The sequence below is a fragment of the Chiloscyllium punctatum genome, chromosome 23 (genome assembly GCF_047496795.1).
Source record: "Chiloscyllium punctatum isolate Juve2018m chromosome 23, sChiPun1.3, whole genome shotgun sequence".
NCBI classification, from domain to species: domain Eukaryota; kingdom Metazoa; phylum Chordata; class Chondrichthyes; order Orectolobiformes; family Hemiscylliidae; genus Chiloscyllium; species Chiloscyllium punctatum.
This window is the reverse complement of record NC_092761.1, coordinates 61,935,541-61,950,465: the sequence shown is the minus strand read 5'-3', so window position 1 is coordinate 61,950,465 and position 14,925 is coordinate 61,935,541. Positions and strand designations below refer to the sequence as shown.

Sequence of the window (14,925 nt, the reverse complement as noted above, 5' to 3'; positions counted from 1 at the left end):
CACTCTGGCTCAAGAAATTCCACCTCACCTCAGTTGTAGGGTCCTCTCACTCTGAGTCCGTGCCCTTGGGTCCAAGTCTCGCTGACTCATGGAAATATCTTCTCCATGTCTACTTTATTCAGGCCTCTCAGGAGTCTGATACTCAAAGATAGGAGCATAGATCCAGAAATGATTTGATGGGAAACCATCAATGATTCTTTGATGTGTGTTCCCTCTGGCAGGACTGTTCCCGCAGAATCCAAACACATCCTCTTCAATTTGATTTGAGGGAGGATTGGCCACCTCAGACAAAGGTCAGAGATCTCGATTGGGAAGTTTGGAGTCTCAGCGAAAGATCAGCAGTGTGGTGACTGGAAACGTCAAGGGAATGTTGAATAGTTTGGGGAGGTGGTGGTGTGGCAGGTGTTCTATAGCCAGCAGGTTAATAGAAAGGCAATCCTCCTGATTCACTGTGCTTTCCTCCAGCTGCCAGGTTATATTTAAAGTGGTAGGAGGAATATGCAACACATACCTTCAATGTTGTATTTAAATTGCCTCCCTACCTCTTGGGAGCAGCCCGTCCCTCAGACCATGCCCCATTCATCCAAAAGTGGGTGGATTAGGAATAAGCTTTAGACTTAAAGCTTAATCGAGAGGAATATTTGGAATCTGTCAGACATGAGCTAGTAGAAACAGAAATGGAGAGAGCAGTAAGGGAAACATACAGGGTCCTCAGTTTTATTAATAGGAGCTAGAGTATAAGCAAGGAGGTAGCATTGAGCTTGTACGAGACACTTGTTAGACATCAGCTGGAGTATTGTGTACAGCTGTGGGCACCACATTATAAGAAAGATGCAAATGCATTGGAGAAGATACAGAAATGATTCAATTGAATGGTGTCAGTTATGAGAACAGATTTAAGTAGTTAGGATTGCTCTCACTGGAGAGAAGAAGACTGAGAGAAGGTCTGGTTGAGCTCTTCTGGGCTGGACAGAGCAGATAGGATGCAACAATTCCTGCTCAGCAGAAATACTAAGTGAGAGGGTATAGATTTAAAGGCATGTGCAAACAAAGCAATGGTGATGTGAGAAGCATAGAATCCCTACAGTGCAGAAAGAGGTCATTCAGTCCATTGAGTCTTCACCGATCCTGCGAAGAGCATCCCAAACAGACCCAGCCCCCTACCCTATTCCCATTACACCACATTTACCATGGATAACCCAACCAGCCTGCAAATCTTTAGACTGGGGGTGGAAACTGAAGCATCTGGCAGAAACCTACGCAGACACAGGGAGAACATGTCAACTTCACACAGACAGTCACCCCAAGACTGCAAAAATAAAACCCGGGTCCCTGGAGCTGTGAGGCAGCAGTGGTAACCACTGTCCCACCGTGCCTCCCTTTTCACATAGCATCTTTTTCACACAGCGAGTAGTTAGGGTGTGGAATGCACTGCCTGGAAATGTGATGAGGGCAGGTTTCAATTGGTGCATTCAAGAGGGCATCAGACTTTTTATTTGGATAGTAATGGTGTGCAGGGAGATAGGGAAAAGGCAGGAGTAATAGAACTAGAACAGTCTCCATCTGCACCATAATAATTCAGTGATTCTCAGAAAGTAGCAGAGATTGGAAGGATGAGCTCCACAGGACACAACCTTTCTTTTTTTTCTGCAAATTGGTTCTCAAGAAGACTGCAGGGATATTGAATACTTATCATTCAGTGTTCAAACGTATTGGCTGTTAGTGCCAATCCCAATGCTGTCCCTTCAGATTAATATAATCAGGTCTGGACATTCTAATAAACCCTAATCTTCAGGCATTAAGGCTGTTTGAGAACAACACCTGACAATATGTTACGTTTGACTCCATTAATAACTTAATAACTTTATAGTTATTAAGTAGCAGAACTGTGTATGTACACCATTAATATAGACTCAGTACTATCTTTTATATAGAACATTCTCTTCTTTATTACAAATAAATAACGTACCAATTGCAATGTACTTTCAGCTGTGGTAATCCTTCGGTCAGTATAGATCGCTGTTACAGTCACTCAGTGCCTAATCACTTAATCCCACATTAATAACCTTATAATTAAATTGTTGTTTCAAAAAAAGGCATTATCACAAAGTCTTGTCTCAGCTCACTGCCCACAGCTACACAGTGACCCATGTGACTGGGTGCTAAGCGCAAAGTAATTGAGATTTTCTAGATACTGTAAGTCATTTCCAAAACAAACAAGGTTTAAAGGAAAGATCCCAATGATAATATATGACGCACAAGCAGCTTTGCTTGTTTCAATCTTCATGTGGATTTTGTTCCTGTGAGTGCTGCTTTTCTTAATTTGATCTGTTTGCTGTGGTAGATTTGGTGCCTGGGAAATGATACCCGTTTCCATGTCAACAAGTCGATTGATGGAACTGTCCATTCAACAGTGGTGCGGGGGTTGATAGCCGGTGTGCTGTACCGTGTGGAAGTGGCAGCAGCCACCAGTGCTGGAGTTGGGGTACGAAGCCAACCTGCAACTGTCCTTATCAGTAAGTGAAAGCAGCTTGAGACAAAACTATAGAAATGGAGGGGGCTGGCTCTTATAGTGATGAAATATTAACAACCTGTGCTAAGACATGTGCCTCTTGCCATACCTCGTACCATTTTCTAATGACAATTTGTGGCTGACTGTCCGATGGCTTTTAACATTTCATATTTTTACTCATAGAGTGGGGGAGTAATTATACCTTTAGAGTCATACAGAAACAGACCCTTCACTTCTATGAGTCCCTATCAACCATAATCCCAAATTAAACTAGATCCCCCTGCCTGCACTTGGCCCATATCCAAACATTTCTTATTCACATACGTATCTAAATATCTTCTAAATGTTGTAACTGTGCTCACATCTAGCACTACCTCTGGAGGTTCAGTCCACATACAAACCACTCTGTGTAAAACAAATTGCCCCTCGTATCTTTCTCCTCTCATTCTTAGAAAATATGCCCCCTAATCTGGAAATCCCCCAGACTAGGGAAAAGTCACCTGTCATTCACCTTATTTATACCCTTCATGATTTTATAAATCTCTATAAGATCACCCTTCAATCTCCTATGCTCCAATGAACAAAGTCCCAGCCTATGCAGGCTCTCCTTTTAACTCAAACACTCCATTCCTGGCAACATCTGAGTAAATCTCTTCTCAACACTCTCCATCTTAATAATATACTTCCAACAGGTGACCAGAACTGTACACAGCACTCCAGTAGAGGCCTTACCAACATAGAGTCATAGAGATGTACAGTATGGAAACAGACCCTTCGGTCCAACCTGTCCATGCCGACCAGATATCCCAACCCAATCTTGTCCCACCTGCCAGCACCCGGCCTATATCCCTCCAAACCCTTCCTATTCATAAACCCATCCAAATGCCTCTTAAATGTTGCAATTGTACCAGCCTCCACCACATCGTCTGGCAGCTCATTCCATAAATGTACCACCCTCTGCATGAAAATGTTGTCCCTTCAGTCTCTTTTATATCTTTCCCCTCTCACCCTAAACCTATGCCCTCTAGTTCTGGACTTCCCAGTCCCAGGGAAAAGACTTTGCCTATTTACCCAATCCATGCCCCTCATAATTTTGTAAACCTCTATAAGGTCACCCCTCAGCCTCCGCGTACAACTTCAACATAACGGCCCAACTCCCATACTCTAAAGTCTGAGCAATGAAGGTTAGCGTGCTGAATGTCTTCTTAACCACCCTGTCTCCCCTAGACCTCTGTATTCTACACACTATCTAAGCCCTGTCCTTGTTGGTTTTACCAAAATTCAATACTTCACTTTTGTACAAATTAGACTCTATGTGCCACTCATCAGTCCATTGACTCTCGATGACCCCAGGTTTGACTATTTGCCACAATTGAAACTTGAAAGACAAACTTTCATTTATATAAAAACTTTCACGATGTAAGATGTCCCAAAGCATTTTTAAACCAGTGAAATAATTATAGAAAAGCAGTCACAATTGTAATGTAGGATGTGTGGCAGCCTTGGTCTGACAAATAACAAGGTAGTAATGACCAAATAATTTGATTTTGCTCCTGGTTAAGGGATAAATGTTGACAAAAACACAAGGGAGAACTCTCCAACCCCTCTTCAACGAGTGCAAAGCAATCTTTTACATCTAGCTGAGAGGGAAGATGGGGGCTTTTCATCCTAAATATGACATCTCCAATAGTGTAGCACTCTTTCAACACTGGAGAATCCACCTAGATCGTGCACTCAAACCTTTGGAGTTGGGTGCCGTCTTAAAGTGATAGTTCAAGGTATGCAAAGCTCTATCATTGCAGCAGAGTAATACATTGAATGACATCTCAAAAGAGCTATGTTTTTCACCCAGCATTTAAAGAGCAGAAGATTTAAATAACTTGACAGTTTCAGAAACCTTATCCAGCTTTTTACACACATTCACATCTCCTCTGAAGAATAGTCACATACTCTTACTCTGTTTAAGATTAGTTCCATTTGAATTCAGTGCTGAGCTCAAATAACCATTCCAGGTTTGAGATTACAATTCGCAGGCATCATATCCTATCCCCTTCTCTCTCCACACCCTCTGGCAAGAATGGCAACAGTCTGAATTAGGACCAGGACTTCTAGATTTAGGGCTTTCATGCCCCTGTGAGCAATATTTGTGCAACCGTCTGTAGCAAAACTCAGATTGCCAGCACTAAAGGAGGGAGGGCATCTTGATTATGGCAAATAGGGCTCAGATAGTGTAAATACAAAGCCTATTCAGCTCATTCCATCCTCTAATGTTCTATTCCAGATCACAATCAGGCAATTTGTCGTCTTCTCACTACCAGTAATTCTCTTCTGACTCAATTATAAATTGATTCAGTTGTTTCTTGACTGCTTTGTTTGTACTTACTCAGCCAGCAACTTGACACATGAAGATGATTTGGATCATTCAGTGACCTGCTGCTCTGACTGAATTCTCAGTTGCCAGTCCTTTCAGTTACTCCTTGAAGGGAAATGCCTGGGTCCCTTCCAAGTAGTGAGCTGGACATATAAGAACAAAAACTGAAAACATTCAACAACTCTCTTTTAGAGTAAGGGAGAGTCAACAGAGCTGTTCAAAATCATAAAAGATTTTGATAAAGAAGAGAGGGAGAAGCTGTTCCTAGTGGCTGGAAGGGTGATAACCAGAACACACGGGTTTAAGATAATTAGAAAAAGGGAGAAGAATATATTTTTGTGAAGTTGTAATGCCCTACAAATTGACAGATTGAATGGGCAGTGGATGCAGATTCACTTCGAACTTTCAAAAGGGAATTGAGTATCTTGTTAAAAGGGTGCATCTGCTGCTGCTGCTGCTGCTGCTGCTGAGGGAGTTGACAGTACTCCTCATTGATGTGTGCCTGGAACAGGAAGGCAACACCCATTCCATCCATATCTGCATGTACAGTCTGGCTCAGCAGTTGGTATGCTCACCCATTAATCTCTCCACTGACTACCCCAATCACCACACCAATTATACCCCAGTAATCAATTTAACACCCCATTAACTACCCCATTAACAATCCCACTCACCATCTCGCTAACTATCCCATGAAACCAAATTACTAACCACTCAGCCAACCACCCCGTTATCAAAAATCATCAGAAATCATCTCATTAACCAGCCTAATAATCACACCTTTAGCCACACCATTAACTTGCAAACTAATTGCCGCATTAACCATCTCAATAATCTCACTAAGCACCTCATCTAGCCCTGAATTCACCCCGCCAGCTCAATCCAGCCTGTAGTTGACAGTCCTATTCGGTTCACTGGCATTCAGATCACTGTCCCATTGACACTTGTTTCATTGCTGCAGTAAATTCCATGAAAATGCCAATCCTGACCCATGATATAAGATGGGAAGAGTAAGATCACGCAGTATTTTAAGATTCTGCACATTATATAATCATTTGAAAGACAGGGCATTTGATTTGTTTTGCAGTTTTGAAATGTTTCTCAGTTGTTCAATGTGATAGATGGTCCCAATCTTTGGTGCGAGAAGCGGCAGGTCTAGCAGTGACATCTCATTCTCTGCAACTGACTGGGCACTGACTGTGTCCCTGCAACTGTGTTGGCAACAGGCTCATTAACATTAAAAAAACTATCCAGAGGAAAAGCAGTGGGTGTAGCATTAATCAGGTAGCAGTCACAGATACAATGGACTGCCTGGCCTCCTTGTGTGCTGTAAGATTCTTGGACAGTTGAATATATGGTTGTGTGACGTGTGACTCATTCTTTCAAGTTCCTGGAGCTGCTGTGATTCAAACAATTCCTCAGAGTGTAACTGAGTCAGAAATTACGAGCACCATAGAAACCAATGACAACTTGGACACCACTGAGACCATAGCAACATCAAACACAAACAAGCAATGAAATATATTTTTAATGTTTGGTAGATTAGCTTATAAACACGATGCAGTGTGAAGCTGTATTCGGCAGGAAGCTCTTTCACTGCCCAGTTTGATGCATCACTTTACAGAGAATTATTTATCAAAGGCATATTAAACAATCACTTCAAAACCTTTCACCTAGTGCAGCGATGGGGCCATGGATCTATATCTCCAGTTCATCGCATCATCCCTGCACGGAACTGCATCACTGTAGGAATTATTGAATGAGGTTGGAATGCATCCTCACTGGAATAGGAGGCATTTGGAATATTGCATGCGATTCTGGTCTCCTTCCTATCGGAAGAAAGTTGTGAAACTTGAAAGGGTTCAGAATAGAAAAGGGTTCAGAAAAGATTTACAAGAATGTTTCCAGGGTTGGATGATTTGAGCAAAGGGAAAGGTTGTATAGGTTGGGGCTGTTTTCCCTGGAGTGTCGGAGGCTGAGGGGTGACCTTAGAGAGGTTTACAAAATCAGGAGAATCATGGATAGGATAAATAGACAAAGTTTCCTCCCTGCAAGGGGGAGTCCAGAATGAGAGGGCATAGGTTTAAGGTCAGAGGGGAAAGATATAACGGAAACCTAAGGGGCAACTTTTTCATGCTGAAGGTGGTACACGTATGGTATGAGCTGCCAGAGGAAGTGGTGGAGGCTGGTACAATTGCAACATTTAAAAGGCATCTGGATGGGTATAGGAATAGGAAGGGTTTGGAGGGATATGGGCTGGGTACTGGCAGCTGGGACTAGATTGGGTTGGGATATCTGGTCAGCATGCATGGGTCGGACCGAAGAGTCTGTTTCCATGCTGTACATCTCTCTGACTATGAGTCTATTCAATTTGATCATTTGGATTGACCTGCCTTTGTTCCTGTTAAGCCTTAACATTCTTGATGAGCAGGAACTATTAATCATAGTTTTGAAATACTCTGCTTTAGATGGAAAATATGTTGGATTTCTACATCACCCTGATTGGCCCAGCTCTAATTTTAATGATCTAGAGTCTCCCACAAAGAGGATTTAGTTTCCCTCTATTTAACCGATCAATTTCTTTAATCACCTCAATCCTCTGGGTTAGCTCGCCACTTCCATTCCCTCCAGCTGAGTGCACTGTTTTAATCAATCTGATTGATGGCTGTTAGGATCCACTCATTCCCCTCACTGGCCAAACTCTGGTCTGACCTGATCTGATCTGCCTGTGTTGATTGAGGTGCTTGGTGGAGATCAAGAATACTTCCACAAGTCAGCAGCAGAGATTCAGCGGCTCAATAAGCCTTCATTGACGGTGTTGCCTCCGAAATCAGCATTGGCATAGGGACAAGGAATACATTAAAAAGCAGTTCTCGTTTGACAAAGTGTTATTGGATTCAGAAATGCTAACTTCGTTTCCCTCCCTACAGATGCTGCCAGATCTGCTGTGTTTCTCCAGCGATTTCTATTTGTGTTTCGGATTTTCTGCATCTGCAGTTCTTTATTTTTGTTTAGGGAGTATTGAATGAAGGATTTCCTAAATAACGGGGAGAGGGATAACATTGCATGATAAGCAGCGAGACAAAAAATTTATTTTGGAAAGTCATTAAAAATAAACAAGCAATTCATTATGTGCTGCTCTTCAAGATAAATTTCTATCCTGATTGTACTTTATTTCATATATATTTCTTCACTTTTATCTAATCTGGCCCACTCTCCCCAGATCCAACTTCAGACCAGGAGCCGGTTCCTGTGGAGGACAATGAGAATGTCAGTCTGGCAGAGCAGATCACAGATGTAGTCAAACAGCCAGCATTCATTGCTGGCATTGGGGGAGCGTGCTGGGTGATTTTGATGGGCTTCAGCGTGTGGCTGTATTGCCGCAGAAAGAAAAGGAAAGAACTCAGCCATTTCACTGGTAAGGGGGAAAGGCAGAACAACAACAGCGCATTTTATTTGTTCAGCAGCGTTAATCTAGCAAATCACCCTAAAACCCTGCTTAGAAATGTTATCAGACAAAATTTGAAAACCAATCCACAAAAGGATATGTAGTTAAAACCTATCTCCTTAAGCAACAGTAGAGAGATGAAATAACTGCTCAGAAGGCAGTATCCCACCACCAAATCAATCTTTACTTACTTGTGCACAATACACTAGCTATAGGTAGCCAGCTCAGAGTTTGCCCTCTGAACTGAGGAGATTCTAAATCTCCTGGTTATTTTTTTTTAACCAAGTTCACCCTTTATTTACTAGTGCACAGTAACACTGACTGTAGCCAGCCAGCTTGGAGTCAGCCCTCAACTGAGGAAATTGTTATCTCTTGGTTATATATTTTTTCTTTTTTTTTAAGAACTGTCGAGCAGTGCCTGCTTGAGACCCTGAGCAATTCACCAAATAAAGAACTTTGAATTCATACATGAATTGGATGAATTTGAAAACAATAGCTTGAAATAACTGCTCAGAGTCCAGTTCCTGTCACTAAGTCATCCTTTATTTACTTGTATACAGTACACTGGTCAGTCCCTGAACTGAGGAAATTCTTAACTCCTGGCTTTTTTGTTTGTTCAGGGTTATACAAATTGACAACCACATGGCACACTAATAGTTAACAGTCAGAAAAGCTACAAAGAAACGGGATCCCGAAAACAAACGCCTCAAGTCCCCTATAACCAACAGGAAAAGCAATACATTGAATCAGTGAAGTAAACCACATCTCAATACTCCAAATAAAAACGTACAGCAAACAGCCAAAACAGTGTGTAAAAGGAAACTCTCACATCAGCACCCCCAGCGGAATAAACTCTCCCCAGAGATACACAAAATGCAATGCACATATAGAAACATAATTCAATTACAACCTACACAATGTGATACAGTACCAACACGGTATACACATAAGAGTACAGTGCAATCAGCGAGGGGCAGTGTCCATTCCAAGAAAGAGTCCACTCATGAGGTCGAGTCCACTCACAAAACGGGGGCGGCCCCCAATGCTGGGGCTGCTCCCAGAGTTTGACATCCGACCCAGAATCCACTTCCCAAACCCAGAACCTGTCTCCAACAGCAGGGGTCACTCCTGACGGCATGTCCTCCTCCTCCTGTCAACATGCTGCACACGAAGGCTCACCTTCCCCACTCACACCACCACAATAAGCTCCCAGAGGCCTCGCCCCCACTCAATGAGGTCGGGCCCACCACAGAGGTCTAGGTACAGTTCATGTACAGGTATTGAGGCAGCACAGGTAAGATGTTCAGTCCAAACAGCTGACTGTGGAACAAAGAATAAATCCCACCACCAAATTGTCTCTTCCACTTCCACATCTTCTGCAAAATAACTATACAATGCTGGTTGCAACTAACCAGCTGAGAAGCTAGTTCCCCAAGGAAAAGGAATAAAACCAGCGATGCCACTGGCTGCAGCCAGCCAGCTTAAAATCAGCTCCTCAAGAAGGCAAAAAAAAGTACAGCTCCATTAAAAGAAAAAAAAGACCCCACCAGACCACTGGCTGTAGTCAGCCAGCTCAAGAGCCAGTTCCCTGTCAACAAACAAAACAAAAAAATACCTACAGTAACACACTAGCTGTGGCCAGCCAGCTTGAAGTCAGTCCCTGAACTGAGGAGATTCTTATCTCCTGGTTATCTATTTTTCCTTTTCTTCAAACCCCAGACTACCATCAAACCGTGGTAATGCCTAGTTTCCCCCAGCACCCATGTGTGTGAAGGTGTTGGACACAGTGAAAAAAACAATGACTGCAGAAAACTTAATTCAAATTTCTCTTGGTTTTGTTCTTTTTTCTTTTCTTTTGTGTGGCCAGCCAGCTCAGAGACAGTCCCTAATGTGAGGAGATTCTAATCTCCTGGTTATATTTCCTATTTCTTTTTTTTTCCTTTTTACCCCACACTACTGCCAAAGAGCAACAGTGCTTATTTATTTCCCAGCACCCATATCGTTTGCGTGCAGGTGCATGACACAGTGAAAAAACAAGTGCAGAAAACTTTATTCATATTTCTCCTCATTATATTGGTCAGCCAGGGCTTTCCTGATTTAGCCCAGATTAACACCCCCCCCCCCCCCCCCCCCCAATCAATGACCTCACAGTCAACAAGATCCAATGGTTCCAAGAGGTTTATTTAAAAGCATAATGGAGTTTAAAGATAGGAAGGACTTGGTTAAAACACCAGGCATTAGTTAGATCACACTCAGAATACTATGAACAGTTTTGGTTCCCTTATCTAAGGAAAATATACTGGCATTGGAGGCAGTCCAAAGAAGGTGGGAGGGATTTTCTTATGAGGAGGGGTTAAGTAGGCTGGACCTGAACTCATTAGAACTTGGAAAAATGGGATCTTATTGAAAGATGTAAGATTCTGAAGGGACTTTACCATATAGATACAGTAAATTCGCGCCCTTGTGGGAAAGTCTAGCACCCGTGGTTACAATCTTTGTTTAATTTATTCATGGGATCTGGGCATCACTAGCTAGGCCAGCATTTTTCTTTTGCCAATTCCTAATTGTCCAGAGGGCAGTCAAAAGTCAACCACGCTTCTGAGAGTTTGGAGTCACAGGTAGGCGAGACGTGTGGTTAGGATAGCAGCATCCTACCCAAATGGACATTAGTGAACCAAATAGGTTTTTCCTGACCATCAATAATGGCTTCGTGGTCATCATTAGATTCTAATTTCCAAATTATTATTGAATTCAAATTCCACCCATCTATCATGGCAGGATTTGAACCAGGGTCTCTAGAACATTACCCGAGTCTCTGAATTAATAGTCTAGTGTTAATATCACCAGGCCATTGTCTATCTTAATCTTAGAGTAAGGGATTGCTCATTTAAAACCGTGATGAGAAGGAATTTCTTCACTCAAAGGGTAGTGAATTCCTAACATTCTTTAATGCAGAGAATTGTCAAGGTTGGGTTAATAAACAAACTGAGATAAACAGATTTTTAATCGACAAGGGAATTAAGGGGTAAAGAGATTATGGGGTAAAGGCAGGAAAGTGGAGTTGTGGATTATCAGACATTCCCCAATCTCATTGAATGCCAGGAGAAACTCGATGGGCTGATTGGTCTACTTCTGTCCCATGTGTCTTAGGAAGGAAATTCCAGAGCATAGGCCTTTGGTAATTGAAAGTATGGTCATTGTCACTAGATTGTATATTGCTTCGTCCAAACATCATCATTCCCTTCTGGACTGTTCGCCTGTCCAGAAACGTATTTTCAACTTGAAAAAGCTTTATTTTTTTGTAAACATACCATCGAAAGACCCAGTTGACTTACTACACAAAGAACAAATTACAAGCACTAGCCACCATGGGCAATGTCAGGGGAAGAGATTGTTATTGTTTCCTCTTAGCTGCCATGCTTCAGCGCAGTCAATGGTGAGGAAACTGCTCAAACAGACTGCCTCAGGATACACGTGCTCCATTTCCCCTCATCGTCACCTTTCCTCCTGGAGCTCAGCCAAATGAAGAATCTTGAAATGTGGGGGATCTCGGGCACTTGCCCCATTGATGAATTATCCAGCACCGGACACTACATTGTTGGGGCTGCAAATTCTTTCTTCAGTTTTAAAAAAATGCTCGTCAGAAATTTAGTTTTTTTCACTCCCATATGACCCTGCCTTTGCTCAAACAACATAAATTCATTTACGTTTGATCCAGATTCAAATCCTCAGTGCATTCACTCGATCCGTGTCCCAACAGTTTTATAATGATTAGGAACTTGCCTTGTCACGAGAGATCAGAAGCGCTGAGGTTTCTTGCGTAGAGTATAGATGGTGGCAGGGCCTTACATGTTGAGTCTTTTAAGATGGAGAGGCTGCTATACTGACTGACCAGTGAACTCTCCCGCTCTAACCACCGGTGCAGGTTTATTGGAAGGATTATCAGGTTGGCTGCTGGCCACATTACAATGGCCACCTGTGGTCATCAAGTCCCAAAGCAGCATTCGAACCCAGAGCTTGGGCTCAGATTGAACCAGAAGAGCTCGATCAGAGGCAATATCTAAAGGTGCTCCCTTAGGAATATGGCCAGTTAACAGCGTGGCCTCGGTGATACAATCAACACTTCAAACTCACTGTATTTGCTGACCATCCTCTTTCTCTCCTCTTTTCTTCACAGCTTCCTTTGCATACACGCCAGCAGGTATGTTATGCACTGTTTTCAATTCTCTGATACTTTGAAACATTTCCTTGTGGTCTGCAGAGGTACAAAGGCTGTGATTGTGAAGTAAAGCAAAGCTCCAAAGGTCATAGGCATTCAATAAATACCCAGCTTTTGCTCAGCAACATTCAGATGAGCTTTTTCTTTGTAACAGACACAACAAAATTACCTCAACTGCAAAGGTTCAGTGCACTCCTATTAAAAGAGCTGCAAACTAATTCCTGGCTGTCTTTTTAAATTAAATGATTTATCCAGAATGGTAGCCGTCAGCCAGATCAATTTTATTCAGGATATTGTGCACCCTTGTGATGCTGCATTAAGTATAAGCTGGGAGAGCTGAACTGTTTGGAAACCTGATGAGAAAATGGTTGCCTGTCAACCTTGCAGAGAGGGCTGGTCAATAAAATGGATTTTCTTTTCAAAGAACTGCTGTAAGCAAAAAAAAAAGAGAAATAAATTAACGTGGATCAATCTGGCTGGGTCCAGACACCAAAAAAATGGAAATGTACTGATTTTTATTACACACGATCGCTCTTCTAGAATACGGGGGGTGTCCAAAATATGGACCTTTTCCAATTTGCCAGCCCAAGCAATTCAGCTATCAAAAAGCACATTGTCAAGTCTGTTATAAATATTGAATATATAAGAGGAAATTAACACACTGCATTACTATATTGAAAAAGAGGTCAATGTAGTCTGTCATCAAAAACTATCAGCTTTTAGAACTGTCCCTGCATGTTGATGCTTTGAGAAAGGCAAGGGGAATGGGTATTATCAGTCGAGAGCTACCACAGGGGCCAGTTCTCAAAAATGCTGGAGGTCCCTTTTACTATTGTAATGCGTTATGGACTGCTCCATGATTTATGAAATTTGGATTTGACTTTACATAGTACCTTTCAAGACTGTGGGGCAACCCAGTGTGGTTTACAGGGAGTGATGCACTTATGAAGCTTCCTCATGGTTATAATGTAAGAAATGTAACATCCAGTTTACCTTTCTGCAAAATCCAGTTAAATCATCCAGTTGTGTCCCATAATTCAGTACTTGGATGGAAAGTCACAGATGTCAAGCCACTTTCCTCCATTCTGAGCCTGAGAATTGAGCATTCCTCGGCTGTTAAGGAAGAGGAAAATCCATCGTAATAATTACAGGCACAAAATCCAACAGGCCTCCAGGCTAACTTGAGTCATCAATGTGGAGCTACATCCATCAGGAGGACATGCCAGAAAATTAGCTGCCTGTTGCAGAGTGGGGCATGCTCCCCAAAGAACATGAGGGACAGTCCAACGTCTGAATATGTGACCTCTTTAACTTGGCTTCCCAATTTAAAAGCGCCTGGTTTTGCTCAAAAGTCAACTGTAAGGTTTGCAACTCTTACCTACAGCTAATGTTAGAGCCTTGCGAGAGAAACAAGAAGATGAAAAGCATAAGAAGTAACCCTTTTACTTTTGTAATGCGTTATGGACTGCTCCATGATTTATGAAATTTGGATTTGACTTTACGTAGTACCTTTCAAGACTGTGGGGCAACCCAATGTGGTTTACAGGGAGTGATGCACTTATGAAGCTTCCTCATGGTTATAATGTAAGAAATGTAACATCCAGTTTACCTTTCTGCAAAATCCAGTTAAATCATCCAGTTGTGTTTGAAAATTTTCCCCGTCACATTCTCGGGCAGTACAATCTTGATATGAAGCACTCGCTGTCTGATAATATTTTAGTCTCAGGCATTCGCAGAGCCATTTGATAATACAGAACTTTAGTGTTCAAAAATACTTTTTAAAAAAATGAAGAAAGGCTCGATAAACTCTGGTTGTTTTCTTTAGAGCAGAGAAGGTTGACGGTGGTACTCAATAGAGGTGTATAAGATTACAAAGAATGTGGAAAGGGCGGATAAAAAACAGCCATTCCACTCCGTCGAGGGATGAGAAACAAGGAGGCATGATTTTCAAACAAAAGGCAGGCATTTATTGGACATTTGTGGGAAACCCTTTCCAGCCACGAGATGGTGGGTCTGGAATGTACTGCCTGGGATGGTAGTTGCGATGGAAACCTCACATCTTTTAAAAAGTACTTGGGATGAGCACTTCAAGTATCATAACATTCGAGGCTAGAGGTCTAGTGAGGGAAAGTGGGACTAGTGTAGGTAGTATATTTTTGGCAGTACAGGCTGAAGGGCCTTTTATGTACTGCATGATTCCATGTTTTTGCCTCATGCTCACATTGATCCTGTGTGAATCACTTCAGACCTGTGCTCCCTGATTCTCAATCCTTGGGAACATGTTCCTTGCTTCTATGCTGTCCAGACCAATGCTGCCCCTCATTTTATTTTTGTTGTGCGCACTTCCTGAGGTCCACACATGGCCGCATGTTCTG

The 14,925-nt window shown here is 42.3% G+C and overlaps 1 protein-coding gene across 4 annotated transcripts in view; it reads left to right on the top strand.

Moving 5' to 3' along the window:
• The window catches only part of robo3 (roundabout, axon guidance receptor, homolog 3 (Drosophila)), a 578,410-nt gene that overhangs the window by 505,516 nt on the left and 57,969 nt on the right, over positions 1 to 14,925 (top strand). For all 4 annotated transcript variants that reach the window (XM_072593115.1, XM_072593113.1, XM_072593112.1 and 1 more), the window contains exons 16-18: positions 2,345 to 2,516; positions 8,107 to 8,301; positions 12,509 to 12,532. In XM_072593115.1, the coding sequence (XP_072449216.1) occupies positions 2,345 to 2,516; positions 8,107 to 8,301; positions 12,509 to 12,532 (391 nt within the window). The remainder of the gene's footprint in view (positions 1 to 2,344; positions 2,517 to 8,106; positions 8,302 to 12,508; positions 12,533 to 14,925) is intronic.